This window comes from Nicotiana tomentosiformis, chromosome 9 (assembly GCF_000390325.3).
Source record: "Nicotiana tomentosiformis chromosome 9, ASM39032v3, whole genome shotgun sequence".
NCBI lineage: Eukaryota > Viridiplantae > Streptophyta > Magnoliopsida > Solanales > Solanaceae > Nicotiana > Nicotiana tomentosiformis.
The window spans coordinates 58371308-58385158 of NC_090820.1; the positions used below are offsets into that span (position 1 = coordinate 58371308).

General features: G+C 39.4%; 1 protein-coding gene across 17 annotated transcripts in view; it reads left to right on the top strand.

The window, feature by feature from the left end:
* Nucleotides 1–13851, top strand: part of LOC104105109 (eIF-2-alpha kinase GCN2) — a 78221-nt gene that overhangs the window by 13890 nt on the left and 50480 nt on the right. For all 17 annotated transcript variants that reach the window (XR_011410818.1, XR_011410819.1, XR_011410817.1 and 14 more), the window contains 4 exons: nucleotides 8214–8268; nucleotides 8372–8541; nucleotides 12577–12761; nucleotides 13704–13849. Coding sequence is in view for 12 of the 17 variants with exons in the window: in XM_070184382.1 (XP_070040483.1) it covers nucleotides 8214–8268; nucleotides 8372–8541; nucleotides 12577–12761; nucleotides 13704–13849 (556 nt within the window). In the remaining 5 variants the exon portion in view is untranslated. The remainder of the gene's footprint in view (nucleotides 1–8213; nucleotides 8269–8371; nucleotides 8542–12576; nucleotides 12762–13703; nucleotides 13850–13851) is intronic.

Sequence of the window (13851 nt, forward strand, 5' to 3'; positions counted from 1 at the left end):
ATCTAATCAAACAGTCTAGCGATGGAGATGAAAAGGCAATAGCACTTTGGGCAAAAATCGATGCTCAGTTATGTAGCATCTTGTGGCGATCTATTGATTCCAAGTTGATGCCCTTGTTTCGTCCATTCCAGACATGTTATTTGGTTTGGGCAAAGGCACGCACCTTATACACTAATGACATATCTCGCTTCTATGATGTGATTTCACGGATGACAAACTTAAAGAAGCAGGAATTGGATATGTCTACTTACTTGGGTCAAGTACAGGCAGTCATGGAGGAATTTGAGAAGTTGATGCCAGTTTCGGCTAGTGTGGAAAAACAACAAGAGCAGCGACAGAAGATGTTTCTCGTTCTTACCCTCGCTGGACTTCCTAATGATCTTGATTCAGTACGCGACCAGATTTTGGCTAGTCCGTCTGTCCCGACAGTTGATGAATTATTCTCTCGATTACTCCGCCTTGCTGCAGCACCAAGTCCACCAGTGATCTCATCACAGATACTTGATTCCTCTGTTCTTGCATCCCAGACAATGGATGTTCGGGCATCTCAAACTATGGAGCATAGACGAGGAGGAGGTCGTTTTGGAAGATCTAGACCCAAGTGTTCTTATTGTCACAAACTCGGACACACTCGTGAAATGTGTTATTCCTTACATGGTCGTCCACCCAAAAATGCTTACATTGCTCAGACCGAGACTCCAGGTAACCAAGGATTTTCTTTATCTAAAGAAGAATATAATGAGCTCCTTCAGTATCGAGTAAGTAAGCAGACATCTCCACAAGTAGCCTCAGTTGCTCAGACTGATACTTCCTTTTCTGGTAATTCTTTTGCTTGTGTTTCCCAGTCTAGCACTCTTGGCCCATGGGTCATGGACTCCGGCGCTTCTGATCACATCTCTGGTAATATATCACTTTTGTCAAATATTGTATATTCACAGTCTCTTCCCACTGTTACTTTAGCCAATGGATGTCAAACTAAGGCAAAAGGAGTTGGACAAGCTAATCCCTTGTCTTCTATCACCCTAGATTCCGTTCTTTATGTCCCTGGCTGTCCTTTTAGTCTTGCATCTGTTAGTCGTTTGACTCGTGCCCTCCATTGTGGTATATATTTTATTGACGATTCTTTTATTATGCAGGACCGCAGTACGGGACAGACAATTGGTACCGGACGTGAATCAGAAGGCCTTTACTACCTTAACTCACTCAGTCCTTCCACAACATGTCTTGTTACAGATCCTCCAGATCTAATCCACAGACGTTTAGGACATCCGAGTTTATCCAAACTTCAGAAGATGGTGCCTAGTTTATCTAGTTTGTCTACATTAGATTGTGAGTCGTGTCAACTTGGGAAACATACCCGAGCCTCCTTTTCACGTAGTGTTGAGAGTCATGCAGAGTCTATCTTTTCCTTAGTTCATTCTGATATATGGGGTCCTAGTAGAGTCAGTTCATCCTTGGGGTTTCGCTACTTTGTCAGTTTCATTGATGATTATTCAAGATGTACTTGGCTTTTCTTAATGAAAGATCGTTCTGAGTTATTTTCTATATTCCAGAGTTTCTGTGCTGAAATCAAAAACCAATTTGGTGTTTCTATTCGCATTTTTCGTAGTGATAATGCCTTAGAATATTTATCTTCTCAATTTCAGCAGTTTATGACTTCTCGGGGAATTATTCATCAGACATCTTGTCCTTATACCCCTCAACAAAATGGGATTGCTGAGAGAAAGAATAGGCACCTTATTGAGACTGCTCGCACACTTCTAATTGAATCTCGTGTTCCGTTGCGTTTTTGGGGCGATGCAGTTCTCACAGCTTGTTATTTGATTAATCGGATGCCTTCATCTCCTATCAAGAATCAGATTCCGCATTCAGTATTGTTTCCCCAGTCACCCTTGTACTCTCTTCCACCTCGTGTTTTTGGGAGCACGTGTTTTGTTCATAACTTAGCCCCTGGGAAAGATAAGTTAGCTCCCCGTGCTCTCAAGTGTGTCTTCCTTGGTTATTCTCGTGTTCAGAAGGGATATCGTTGTTATTCTCCAGATCTTCGTAGGTACCTTATGTCAGCTGACGTCACATTTTTTGAGTCTAAACCTTTCTTTACCTCTGCTGACCACTATGATATATCTGAGGTCTTACCTATACCGACCTTTGAGGAGTTCACTATAGCTCCTCCTCCACCTTCGACCACAGAGGAGTCTAGTGTTGTTCCCCCTAGTTCCCCGGCCACAGGAACACCACTCTTGACTTATCATCGTCGTTTGCGTCCTCCATCAGGCCCAACTGGTTCTCGTCCTGCACCTGACCCTGCTCCTGCTGCGGATCCTGCTCCTAGTACACCGATTGCACTTCGGAAAGGTATACGGACCACACTTAACCCTAATCCTCATTATGTCGGTTTGAGCTATCATCGCCTGTCATCTCCCCATTATGCTTTTATATCTTCTTTGTCCTCGGTTTCCATCCCTAAGTCTACAGGTGAAGCGTTGTCTCATCCAGGATGGCGACAGGCTATGAGTGACGAGATGTCTGCTTTACATACAAGTGGTACTTGGGAGCTTGTTCCTCTTTCCCTCAGGTAAATCTACTGTTGGTTGTCGTTGGGTTTATGCAGTCAAAGTTGGTCCCGATGGACAGATTGATCGACTTAAGGCCCGTCTTGTTGCCAAAGGATATACTCAGATATTTGGGCTCGATTACAGTGATACCTTCTCTCCCGTGGCTAAAGTGGCTTCAGTCCGCATTTTTCTATCCATGGCTGCGGTTCGTCATTGGCCTCTCTATCAGCTGGACATTAAAAATGCCTTTCTTCACGGTGATCTTGAGGATGAGGTTTATATGGAGCAACCACCTGGTTTTGTTGCTCAGGGGGAGTCTCGTGGCCTTGTATGTCGCTTGCGTCGGTCACTTTATGGTCTAAAGCAGTCTCCTCGAGCCTGGTTTGGTAAGTTCAGCGCGGTTATCCAGGAGTTTGGCATGATTCGTAGTGAAGCTGATCACTCTGTGTTTTATCGGCACTCTGCTTCAAGTCTCTGTATTTATCTGGTAGTCTATGTTGATGATATTGTTATTACTGGCAATGATCAGGATGGTATTACCAATCTGAAGCAGCATCTCTTCCAGCACTTCCAAACTAAGGATCTAGGCAGATTGAAGTACTTTCTGGGTATTGAGGTTGCCCAGTCTAGCTCAGGTATTGTTATTTCTCAAAGAAAATATGCTTTAGATATTCTTGAGGAGACGGGGATGATAGGTTGCAGACCTGTTGACACTCCGATGGATCCGAATTCTAAACTTATGCCAGGACAGGGGGAGCCGCTTAGCGATCCTGCAAGCTATAGGCGGCTGGTTGGAAAATTAAATTATCTCACAGTAACTAGACCCGACATTTCCTATCCTGTGAGTGTTGTAAGTCAGTTTATGAGTTCTCCCTGTGATAGTCATTGGGATGCAGTTGTCCGCATTATTCGATATATAAAATCGGCTCCAGGCAAAGGGTTACTCTTTGAGGATCGAGGTCATGAGCAGATCATTGGATACTCAGATGCTGATTGGGCAGGATCACCTTCTGATAGACGTTCTACGTCTGGATATTGTGTTTTAGTAGGAGGAAATTTGGTGTCCTGGAAGAGCAAGAAACAGAATGTAGTTGCTCGGTCTAGTGCAGAAGCAGAATATCGAGCAATGGCTATGGCAACATGTGAACTAGTTTGGACCAAACAATTGCTCAAGGAGTTGAAATTTGGTGAAATCAGTCGGATGGAACTTGTGTGCGATAATCAAGCTGCCCTTCATATTGCATCAAATCCGGTGTTCCATGAGAGAACTAAACACATTGAGATTGATTGTCACTTCGTCAGAGAAAAGATACTTTCAGGAGAGATTGCTACAAAGTTTGTGAGGTCAAATGATCAACTTGCAGATATTTTTACCAAGTCTCTCACTGGTCCTCGTATTAGTTATATATGTAACAAGCTCGGTACATATGATTTGTATGCACCGGCTTGAGGGGGAGTGTTAAGTTACAGCATGTACATAGTATCCCACATTGGTAGAGGAGTAGTATGTCCTTGTATAGTATAGCTATAAATAAGGCTCTTGTGTTGTATTATTCATTCATTCAATATATATCAATAACATATTTTCTCCCGTGCCTTCTCACAAGAACCATAAGCATAAATCCATACGATTAACATAAATACACAGTTGGGGAGTATACTTCATGATTTTGACATAACGATGTATCAACACAGTTCTATGACCTACCACAGTACAACACGGTAAAGCCGGGGATGGCAGCAACCCATAGTACCACCAGGGGCGGATCTACTTTATGAGTTAGGGGTACCACGGCACCCGCTCGCTTCGCTAAAATTCTCATTGTGTACGTAATATCTCTGTGAAGAAACGTATAAATGGATAGTGTGGCACCCAGAAGTCACAAAGTGAAAGCGGGTGCCATTGGTTCAGCCTTCCCTTTGAAGGCTTTCCTTGGCCTCATGAATGCAAGTTCGATTCCCTGTTGGACCAGCTCCTTTGATTTTTCTTTTTTTCTACTTATTAAGATTTCCTTTATTTTCAGTTGAACCCTAGGGTCTCACCTCTTTTCCTTCTTTTTCAGTTCTTTCCTTCCTTTTATTACTTGCTAAGTCTCTCTTCATTTTTAAACTTTCAGTTCCCATTTTGTTTCTATCATTATACCTTATTTTATGAACAATTATTTTTTATAGGTAATTTGAATTGATTTTAATTAGCATATAATTTCTTTATTTTTAATGACGATATTAATTTATATAGTGGAATATAATTTGAGCAATATCTTCTATTGGGTTTAGAAAAAAAATTAAATGGCTTGATTGATAGTCGTTTTGAGTCGAATATCATAGGTTGAATGTTGAAGGTTTTTCTTTGAAAATAATTGTCATATAAGTCAACAATTACGATGGAAAAATAAACAAAGAACAATACAAGTAAATTAATCTAGTCAAACAAAGAATATATAGTGTAGTTAAGGTACTCTTTAAGCAAATACTTATATTGGAGGCGCTCTTTCATGAAATGTTATTTTTCTTTTGCATTTTTATTTAGAATGTGTTTAAATTAAGCGTTAACATTTTGAACTAAAATCGAACTTATTTGCTTTGTGAATGCAAGGCCTATTCAAATTAACCAAAAACTAACCGAACCGACCCATTATTCCTAATCTATCTTTGTAACTACTGATATGTATATTGTATGCATAACATGGCGGCACCCGCAATCTTCGAATCCTGGATCCGCCTATGTACCACTAGGGTACGTCAAAGCTAATTCTATGGTGTCAACGCGAATGGGCATCAACTACATGGATTTCCAAGTAATAAAGCCGCACGGGCATCAATAACATGACTTCCGAGTAAAGCAACAAGGGAACAACCACTCGAGCATTAAAAAACAAGGGGGGCTTCAAGCACAAAACAATCTGCGGATCAAAGGTAAGTGAGTGGCCACCACGAATGGAGGGTTGAGGCTAACTGCTGCGACTAGAACAAGTTGAAGTCATATGTGAGGCTTGCCGGACCTGCTAAAGGATCTAGAGATCAAAGGAAAGTGAGTGAGTCTTGCGACCCACTATGTCTCATCGGCCGCTTCTAAAAGTTGGGATAAGCCTTAAAGAAAACATGACATGCAATTTTATCGGTTAAAAAACATTTGAAATCATAGATCACATTAAAAACTATAAGCGTAAATCCATACGATTAAAATAAATGCACACAACTGAGAGAATACTTCAAGACTCTAACATAACCATCCATCAACATGGCGTATGTGACCTACCCCAGTACAACATGGTAAGGCCGGGGATGCTAGAACCCATAGTACCACAAGAGTACGCCAAATCCAATTACGTGGCTCAAGGTAGAACCCCATGTGCATCTACCACATGGGTATCCAAGTAATAAACCCGCATGGACATCTACCAAATGACTTCCAAGTAAAGTAACTAGGGTATTAACCACTCGAGCTTTAAACCACGGAGGCATCAGTCACAGAAGTATCAAAATAAAGTAATTCCACACATGTATGTGTGGTTATGGTGTGAAAGACCCCTTCAAAAGAAAGGCGAACATCCAACTCAGATGTCTATAATATCTCCTAGAAACATAATTACATATAATCATAAGGCTTCGGGCCATCAAAAGCATAAGGCATTCCCTTAAACATAATCATCTTAAACTTTAGCATAAACATGTTGATATATGTCAAAAATCACTTTGGAAACGGGTAACTTCATAAAAACATAAAGTAGTCCAAAAAACGTAATTTGCATGGTCAACATATCATTTCATAATTTCCTAACTTAGAGACGCAAGCACATGCTCGTCCCCACATGCACAAGGTACAAAATACTTCAAATCATTTTCGTGCATTTCATCATATACTTGGAAAGTATGTATTTTAAAGAAAATACAATTAGAGGGCTCAGTCTCCACTTAGTCAAATTGAGCATAAATATGCAAAATTTTTAATATTCGACTACCATGTCAATCTATAAAAATATTACATGAGGGTGAGTCACTCATAGAGATGAGGAAAAATTTGAGTACTGCCACTATAATTGAATAGTATTGTTTTATACATATTTTACATGGATTTGTTTTTTTTTTGTGTGTATGACTAATAATGTCACATCATAAATTAGCTTTTGCCAAAAAGACAATTTGTGGTGCTTGTTTGAGAAAGTAAAATATCCAAGACAATATTATATCAGATTCTTATTGACATCCTAATCTCAAAAGGCATATGTATTGTGCTGTTATATTCGTAAGAACATAATATGATTTTCCTTGTGAGAAGCTAAAAAGAAAAAAAATGTTGTTCCCTCAAAACTTAAATTTTCATCTCTGCAGTTCGACACATTACTTCAATATTAGGGGTATTAAGCGAGACCAGTTTTCTTCATGTCCGTTCTTTCCTAGATGCTGCAGAATTCTTGTTTCTTTTAACAAATTAAGTTCTGAACCTTCCCGTTCAATGCTAGAATTAGAAGTTGATTAGCTACAGATATAGTAGGTATCCATTTGAAACTTTAAAGATCTTTTGTCCTTCCGTTATAAATATTTTCATTCCAGATATCCTGGCAAAATTTTGTGCTGCATTCCGAATCAATAGCCATTGCTGGAGAAAAAGGAATTCCTGATGCATTTTTTTACTTCTTAACTGTCTGTTTTTTCTTTTGTATTGGTTGGCTTTTAATCTTATGCAGCTTAATAGTGCTTATACAAAGCGACTAGGTGGCATTACCTAATTCAGCATTTCTGAGACTATTCCTCCTATAACCTACATGTCTCCTGCTATGCTGATTTTTTTTCCATCTTGGTTATACCCTTCAGTTCCATGTTTACACACACACACCCCTCTCCATCTCTTTCTTCTCTTTGGTACAACCTAGGCTTCCAGCAATTTTTCATTTGTTTCCCATATATTTGCAAGCGAAAGTTTGTTACTCCCTCCGTTCCAGTTTATGTGTTCACAATGTTAACGGAGGGAGTACATAGTCTCCTCTTCATGGTAAACTTGATATTTTGGCTGTGACTTGTTGGCTTGGAGATGAGGAAAAAGAAATATTCTGCTTCTTGATGTATAATTTGTGCAATACTAGCAATGAGCCCAATTCAGACTTTCCTATCCATTACCCTTTGGGAAGGGATTATCGATGAGATGATTTCGCAATCATGAAGAAGCATGTGATTTTACCAGATTTACCCTCTGATAAGATTCTTATTTGTCATATATATATATATATATATAATTTCTTTTTCTTTCTTTCCTCTTGGCCTTATTCTGATTTTGTGTCTTCTTCCCTCTGCATGTTCACATAAGCTTTTTTTGATGTTTCTCTACCTTCTCTTATATCTCTTTTGCTGTATTTCTGGTCTCAGCATTTTCTTTTCGCCTTTATTTGGCTATGTGATTGAGCTCTCTTTAATGCTTTCCTATCTCAATCGCACTGAGAATAGTGTTTCATCAATTCATGTGTCACACTCTTTTTCTGTGGGGGTTCATGTTTTCCATTGACAATATTCGTCATTACCCGTTACATGCTCTATATGTCAGCAGAGACTTCGTCGGCTTGCTATGGAGTTGTTTTTATGACTACATAAAGCAGGATCTTTATGATTTCCTAGATACTTGACATTGTGTTACTTCAAGAACTTTCTTCTTCCATGTTATAGGGAAGTTGCCACACTTTCGCGGTTGCAGCATCAGCATGTTGTTCGCTATTACCAGGTATGTGATATAAATCTTGTGGGAGCATTTCAAAGTCATTTTTTGAGTTCAAGGTGCCCCTTTGTTTTACAATGTTTAAAATCTAATACTTGAATTATATCAGGCATGGTTTGAAACAGGCATCACTCTATCTTGCGATGATTCCAGCTGCGGTTCCAGAACTGTTGTGAGCTCTAGTTTCACCTATGTGGATGGAAGTATGTCGGACCACCTTGGACAGGAGAATAAGCTCGAGCTGACTTACCTATATATCCAAATGGAATACTGCCCAAGGTTCTCCCTCTTTTTTCTTACCTGTTGGAATTTCTGCATCCCCTCTCCACTTTCTTTCTTTTTAAAAGAAAGAGAGCCACTTATGTCAAAAACCACCCAAAAAAATTTCAAAAGGTAAGAGAGCCTACCCAGGATTAAAGGGAGAAAAAATTGGGAAACTCGATGCTTTCCGTTTTATTTATGATCTTCCTTAATACCTTAACTCATTTGTTCTTTTATGAACTTTCAGCCAATCATCCAGTACTCATTATCCTCCGCTGTGTCTCCTTTCTTCTAAACTAGATGGTGTTGCACTGTTGCTTGTCCTCCATTTGCAGGATTTAACATGTCTCCTGCCTTTTCTTATCCTTGCTCTAGGGTTCTTAATGTTTCTTGAAGAAATCAAGCCACTTCCTCATTTTAGTTAAGCTCTGCCTTTTTTGCCTATGGTACGTGCAAGCTCTGGCTAAACAAGATAAAATTGGCCTCACAAGTGTCATGCTCGTAATGTCACGAAAAACGTGGGAAAATAGAAATAAGTTGCAGCTTAAAGCCAGAGAATAAACAAATCTACGTACAAAACTGGGAAAGTAAAATCAAGTTATAACTTAAAGCCAGAGAATTAACAAATGCTGCAAACGACTTACTCTGCATTCTCTATGCATCTAAGAAACAACACAAAATATGAACGTTTCCCCTATAACCAGCAATCCAGTAAATGAGAAGAATAGGTTGTAAATAAGCAGGATGAGTCATTCCCCTAATAAAGTTTTCCTATTCCGTTCAATCTATAATCAAGTTATTTTATTAGGGATTTTCCTCCAGCTTCCCACCTTTTCTGTGTTAGACAGAGCACCATCCACGAGGATAGAATGTCTTTGAAAGACAGTGATAACCAAGTGAATCTACAGACCATTAATCAATAGCCCTTCTATGTGGCAGAAGGAGATTTGCTTTCTCTTTTCCGTACTACAATCAGGCCATTGCTTGTCATGCCCCAATGGTGAACAACAACCATGGGAGAGAAAGTATCACTGTAATCGAGCCCAAATATCTGAGTATATCCTTTGGCAACAAGACAGGCCTTAAGTCTATCAACCTGGCCATCCGGACCAACTTTGACTGCATAAACCCAACAACAACCAACAATAGATTTACCTGAAGGAAGAGGAACAAGCTCCCAAGTATCACTCATATGTAAAGCAGACATCTCGTCAACCATAGCCTGTCGCCATCCTGGATGAGATAGTGACCTGTAGAGTTAGGGATGGAAACAGAGGACAAAGAAGGTACAAAAGCATAATGCGGTGGTGACAGACAATGATAACTTAAACCGACATAATGTGGATTAGGATTAAGTGTGGACTGTATATATTTTCGAAATGCAATCGACGGACGAAGAAGAGACATGTCCGCAGTAGGAGCAGGGTCAGGTGCAAGACGTGAATCATCTGGGCCTGATGTTGGAAGCGGACGACGACAATAAGTCAAGAGTGATGTTCCTATGGCTGGGGATCTAGGATGAGCAACACTAGATTTCTCAACGGTTGTGGTTGAGAATGTAGGAGGAGCTATAAGTGGTGGGGCTGGAGCTAGAGCTAGAGTTGGGGCATTAGGTGATGGAGCCGTGGAGGAAGGTGAAGGGGAAATAGTAATTGAATCTCCAAAAGATGGAACTGGTAGCACCTCAGAAATGTCTAATTGACCACCTAGGCATGTGAAATGTGGATGAGTTTCAAAGAAGGTTACATCAGCAGACATAAGGCACCGGTGAAGGTCAGGTGAGTAGCATTGATACTCTTTTTGCGTTCTCGAGTAACCTAGAAATACACACTTAAGAGCTCGGGGAGCTAACTTATCTTTTCCTGGAGTAAGGTTATGAATAAAACATGTGCTCCTAAAGACACGAGGTGAAAGAGAGAACAAGGATGAGTGAGGAAACAACACAGAGAATGGAATTTGATTTTGGATAGTTAGGATTGCATACGATTAATAAGATAACAAGATGTAAGAACTGCAATCCCCCCCTAATACGCAACGAAACCTGAGATTGTATGAGTAGGGTACGAGCATTCTCAATGAGATTGCCTATTCTTCCTTTCCGCTACCCCATTTTGTTAGAATTGTGTATGGACTAGATATTTGATGAATGATCTCTTGAGAGTTCATAAACTGCTGAAATGGAGAAGACAAATACTCTGGGGCATTATCACTACGGAATGTGCGGATAGAAACCCCAAATAGATTTTGGATTTTAGCGTGGAAGCTCTGAAAAATAGAAAATAACTTAGATCGATTTTTCATCATGAATATCCAAGTGCACCTGGAATAATCAGCAATGAAACTAACAAATTAGCGGAATCTCAAGGTAGAACTGACCCGACTAGGACCATAAACATCTGAATTGACTAAAGTGATATGTGACTCGGCTCAATTATCACGATGCCGAGGGAAATAGGAGCGACTATGCTTAATGAGCTGGCATGACTCACACTCTAGAGTGGACAAGTGAGACAAACTTGGTACTATTTTTTGAAGTTTTGATAAACTGGGATGTCCGAACCGTTTATGTAATAAATCTGGTGAATCAGTAACAGAACAAGCTGTTGATGTGGGTTCATGTGATTTAGTAAGGATAAGGTAATAAAGTCCATTTGATTCACACCCGGTACCAATGATCCGTCTCGTACTGTGTTCCTGTATAAAAACAAGGTCATCAAGAAATAAAACAGAACATTTAAGTGATTTGGCGAAGCGACTAACCGATATGAGATTAAAAGGACTATCAGGAACATAAAGAACTGAATTCAAAGGTAAAGAAGGAATTGGACTTGCTTGACCTATTCCGGTTGCCACGGTTTGAGACCCATTGGCCATTGTGACCGTTGGAAGAGATTGAGAATAGGAAATAGTAGTGAAAGCAGATTTATTACCAGAAATATGATCAGGCGCTCCTGAATCAATAACCCAATTACTGGAAGAAGATGATTGCGAGACACAAGTAACGCTATTACCTATTTGAACACCAGTAGCAATCTCAAAAGATGTCTGTTTATATGCTTTGTACTGAAGGAACTCTATATTTTCCGATAAAGAAACCATCTGGATTGGATTCAATGCATTAGATCCAACGGATTGTGAGTCAAAGGCTTCTGATACGAATGACATTATAATGTTTACGCCGGAAAAGTCAGAAAATTTTCTGGAAACCACTGTTCACGCCGGAAACTCACTGTTCATGTCGGAAAAATATAAAAATGGTCGGAATTTGGTTTAAATAGGATGGGTAGGCTCAAAATTGCAAGGCGATCACACTGTCCTACAGAAAGTTTTTCAAAATCTGGCCGCAACAGGCCTCACGCACCGGCGCATGGGATATACTGGCCGCCGGAAGCCCCCTTCTCCGACAGGCGCGTGGAGGCGTGTGAATGGTATTTTCCGGCGAGTTTTTTTGGGGTTTGGTCGCCTCTCTCTTGAGAACCTTGTGGTGTTGTTGGATTTTGCACAACACCAAAGGAAAAAAAATGGAACGCATATCAGCCCTAAAAAGGTCGCCGGAATTGAAGCATGATGACTTGCTCCTATTACAAACGGGACTAGGACTAATTTATTTTTACTATATATATATATATATATATATATATATTCACATAATTATCTAACATCTTCCTCCTCCGACAGTGTAGTTTTCTGATAATTTTAGCCTTCAATATAATGCTGGCAATATTGAAATTCGAAAGTCAACATAATAAGTTTGGTTTTTTAATCCTATTTTTGATAACATGAAGGGGAGGGAGAAATTCATTGATTTACTCAACTAAAATATTTATCATATATGCCCGATTGTTTTCTATGGCCGGATAGGTAGTAAATATAATTCCTCCTTATTCAATGTTGAAGGGGCTGAAAAAGCCGCACCTTTAGTTATCTTTCTCCCTTATTTTCTCCTTACCAAACAAGGGAAATTACTATTACTCTTCTTTTTTCTTTCTCTCCACCTGTCCTCATTCTTTTCTCCCCAGCCAGAACGAACTGACTTTATTTATGTTTTTGAAGGACGCTCCGTCAAATGTTTGAATCATATAGCAATTTAGACAAGGAACTTGCATGGCATTTGTTTCGCCAAATTGTAGAAGGCTTGGCACATATCCATGGACAAGGCATTATTCATCGTGACTTGACACCTAATAATATATTTTTTGACGCTCGCAACGACATTAAAATCGGGGATTTTGGTCTAGGTAAGAATTTGCTTCATATTTTTAACTTGTAAAAGTGTTTCTCTTTTGTCTTTACTGAGGTATTTATCTTTTGCTTTCATGTTATATACGGCAATGGTTGAAGCATCTATCCTCTTTAATCAAGAAGCAAAAGGAATTTCCTAAAGCAGTGTATTACAGAACTAGAAATATGATACAAGGATTAAGCGAATATTTTTAATCACTGAGCAACCCGATAATGTATTATCACTTTTCATTGGCACCAGATAATACACTTACAATCATGTCTTATGTAAGATTGACTTTGAAATAAAAATTTTCTCTGGGGAAACTCTTACTGTCCGAGCTGAAGAAGCCAAAAGGACTGATAGAAATTTGTGTGTAAACATGTGAGTAAAGTGAAGAGTGTCCAGGTTTTGTTTTTGTTCTTTATTCTCAAATCCCAAGGGGAAAGCCTGAAATTTTCTAGAATATAAGGCATTGGGAGCTTTGCACTTTATACATTTTCACATAAGATTATAATTGGATGTAAAGCTACTTTTCGGTCACTGGGAGATACAACTAACTTTTCTCCTAATTCAAAAATCCATGTTTGAACATGGAATATATTTTTCCTACAGTGTCCTGGTTATCTTTTGCCATGTATAGAGGGTGTTTGAACATGGATGTAAAGCTACTTTTCAATCACTGGGAGATACAACTAACTTTTCTCCTAATTCGAAAATCCATGTTTGAACATAGAATATATTTTTCCAACAGTGTCCTGGTTATTTTTTGCCATGTATAGCGGGTGTCTTTTATGTTCAGTATGTAAGATAAATTAACGATGTCTCTATTGTTTTAATTTATATTCTGGATTATTTTTTGAACGGGCTGCATGAATGCGGGATGCTTTCCTCTGTTTTGCCTGGTTGAAGGAACCTGAATTTAAACATATGGCGTATTTATAATTGAAAATTTCAGCCAAATTCTTGAAACTAGAGCAGCTGGACCAGGATGTAGATGCTGCCGAGATGATAGGAGTTTCTGTTGATGGCACTGGCCAAGTTGGTACATATTTCTATACTGCACCTGAAATAGAACAAAGGTGGCCCAAGATCAATGAGAAGGT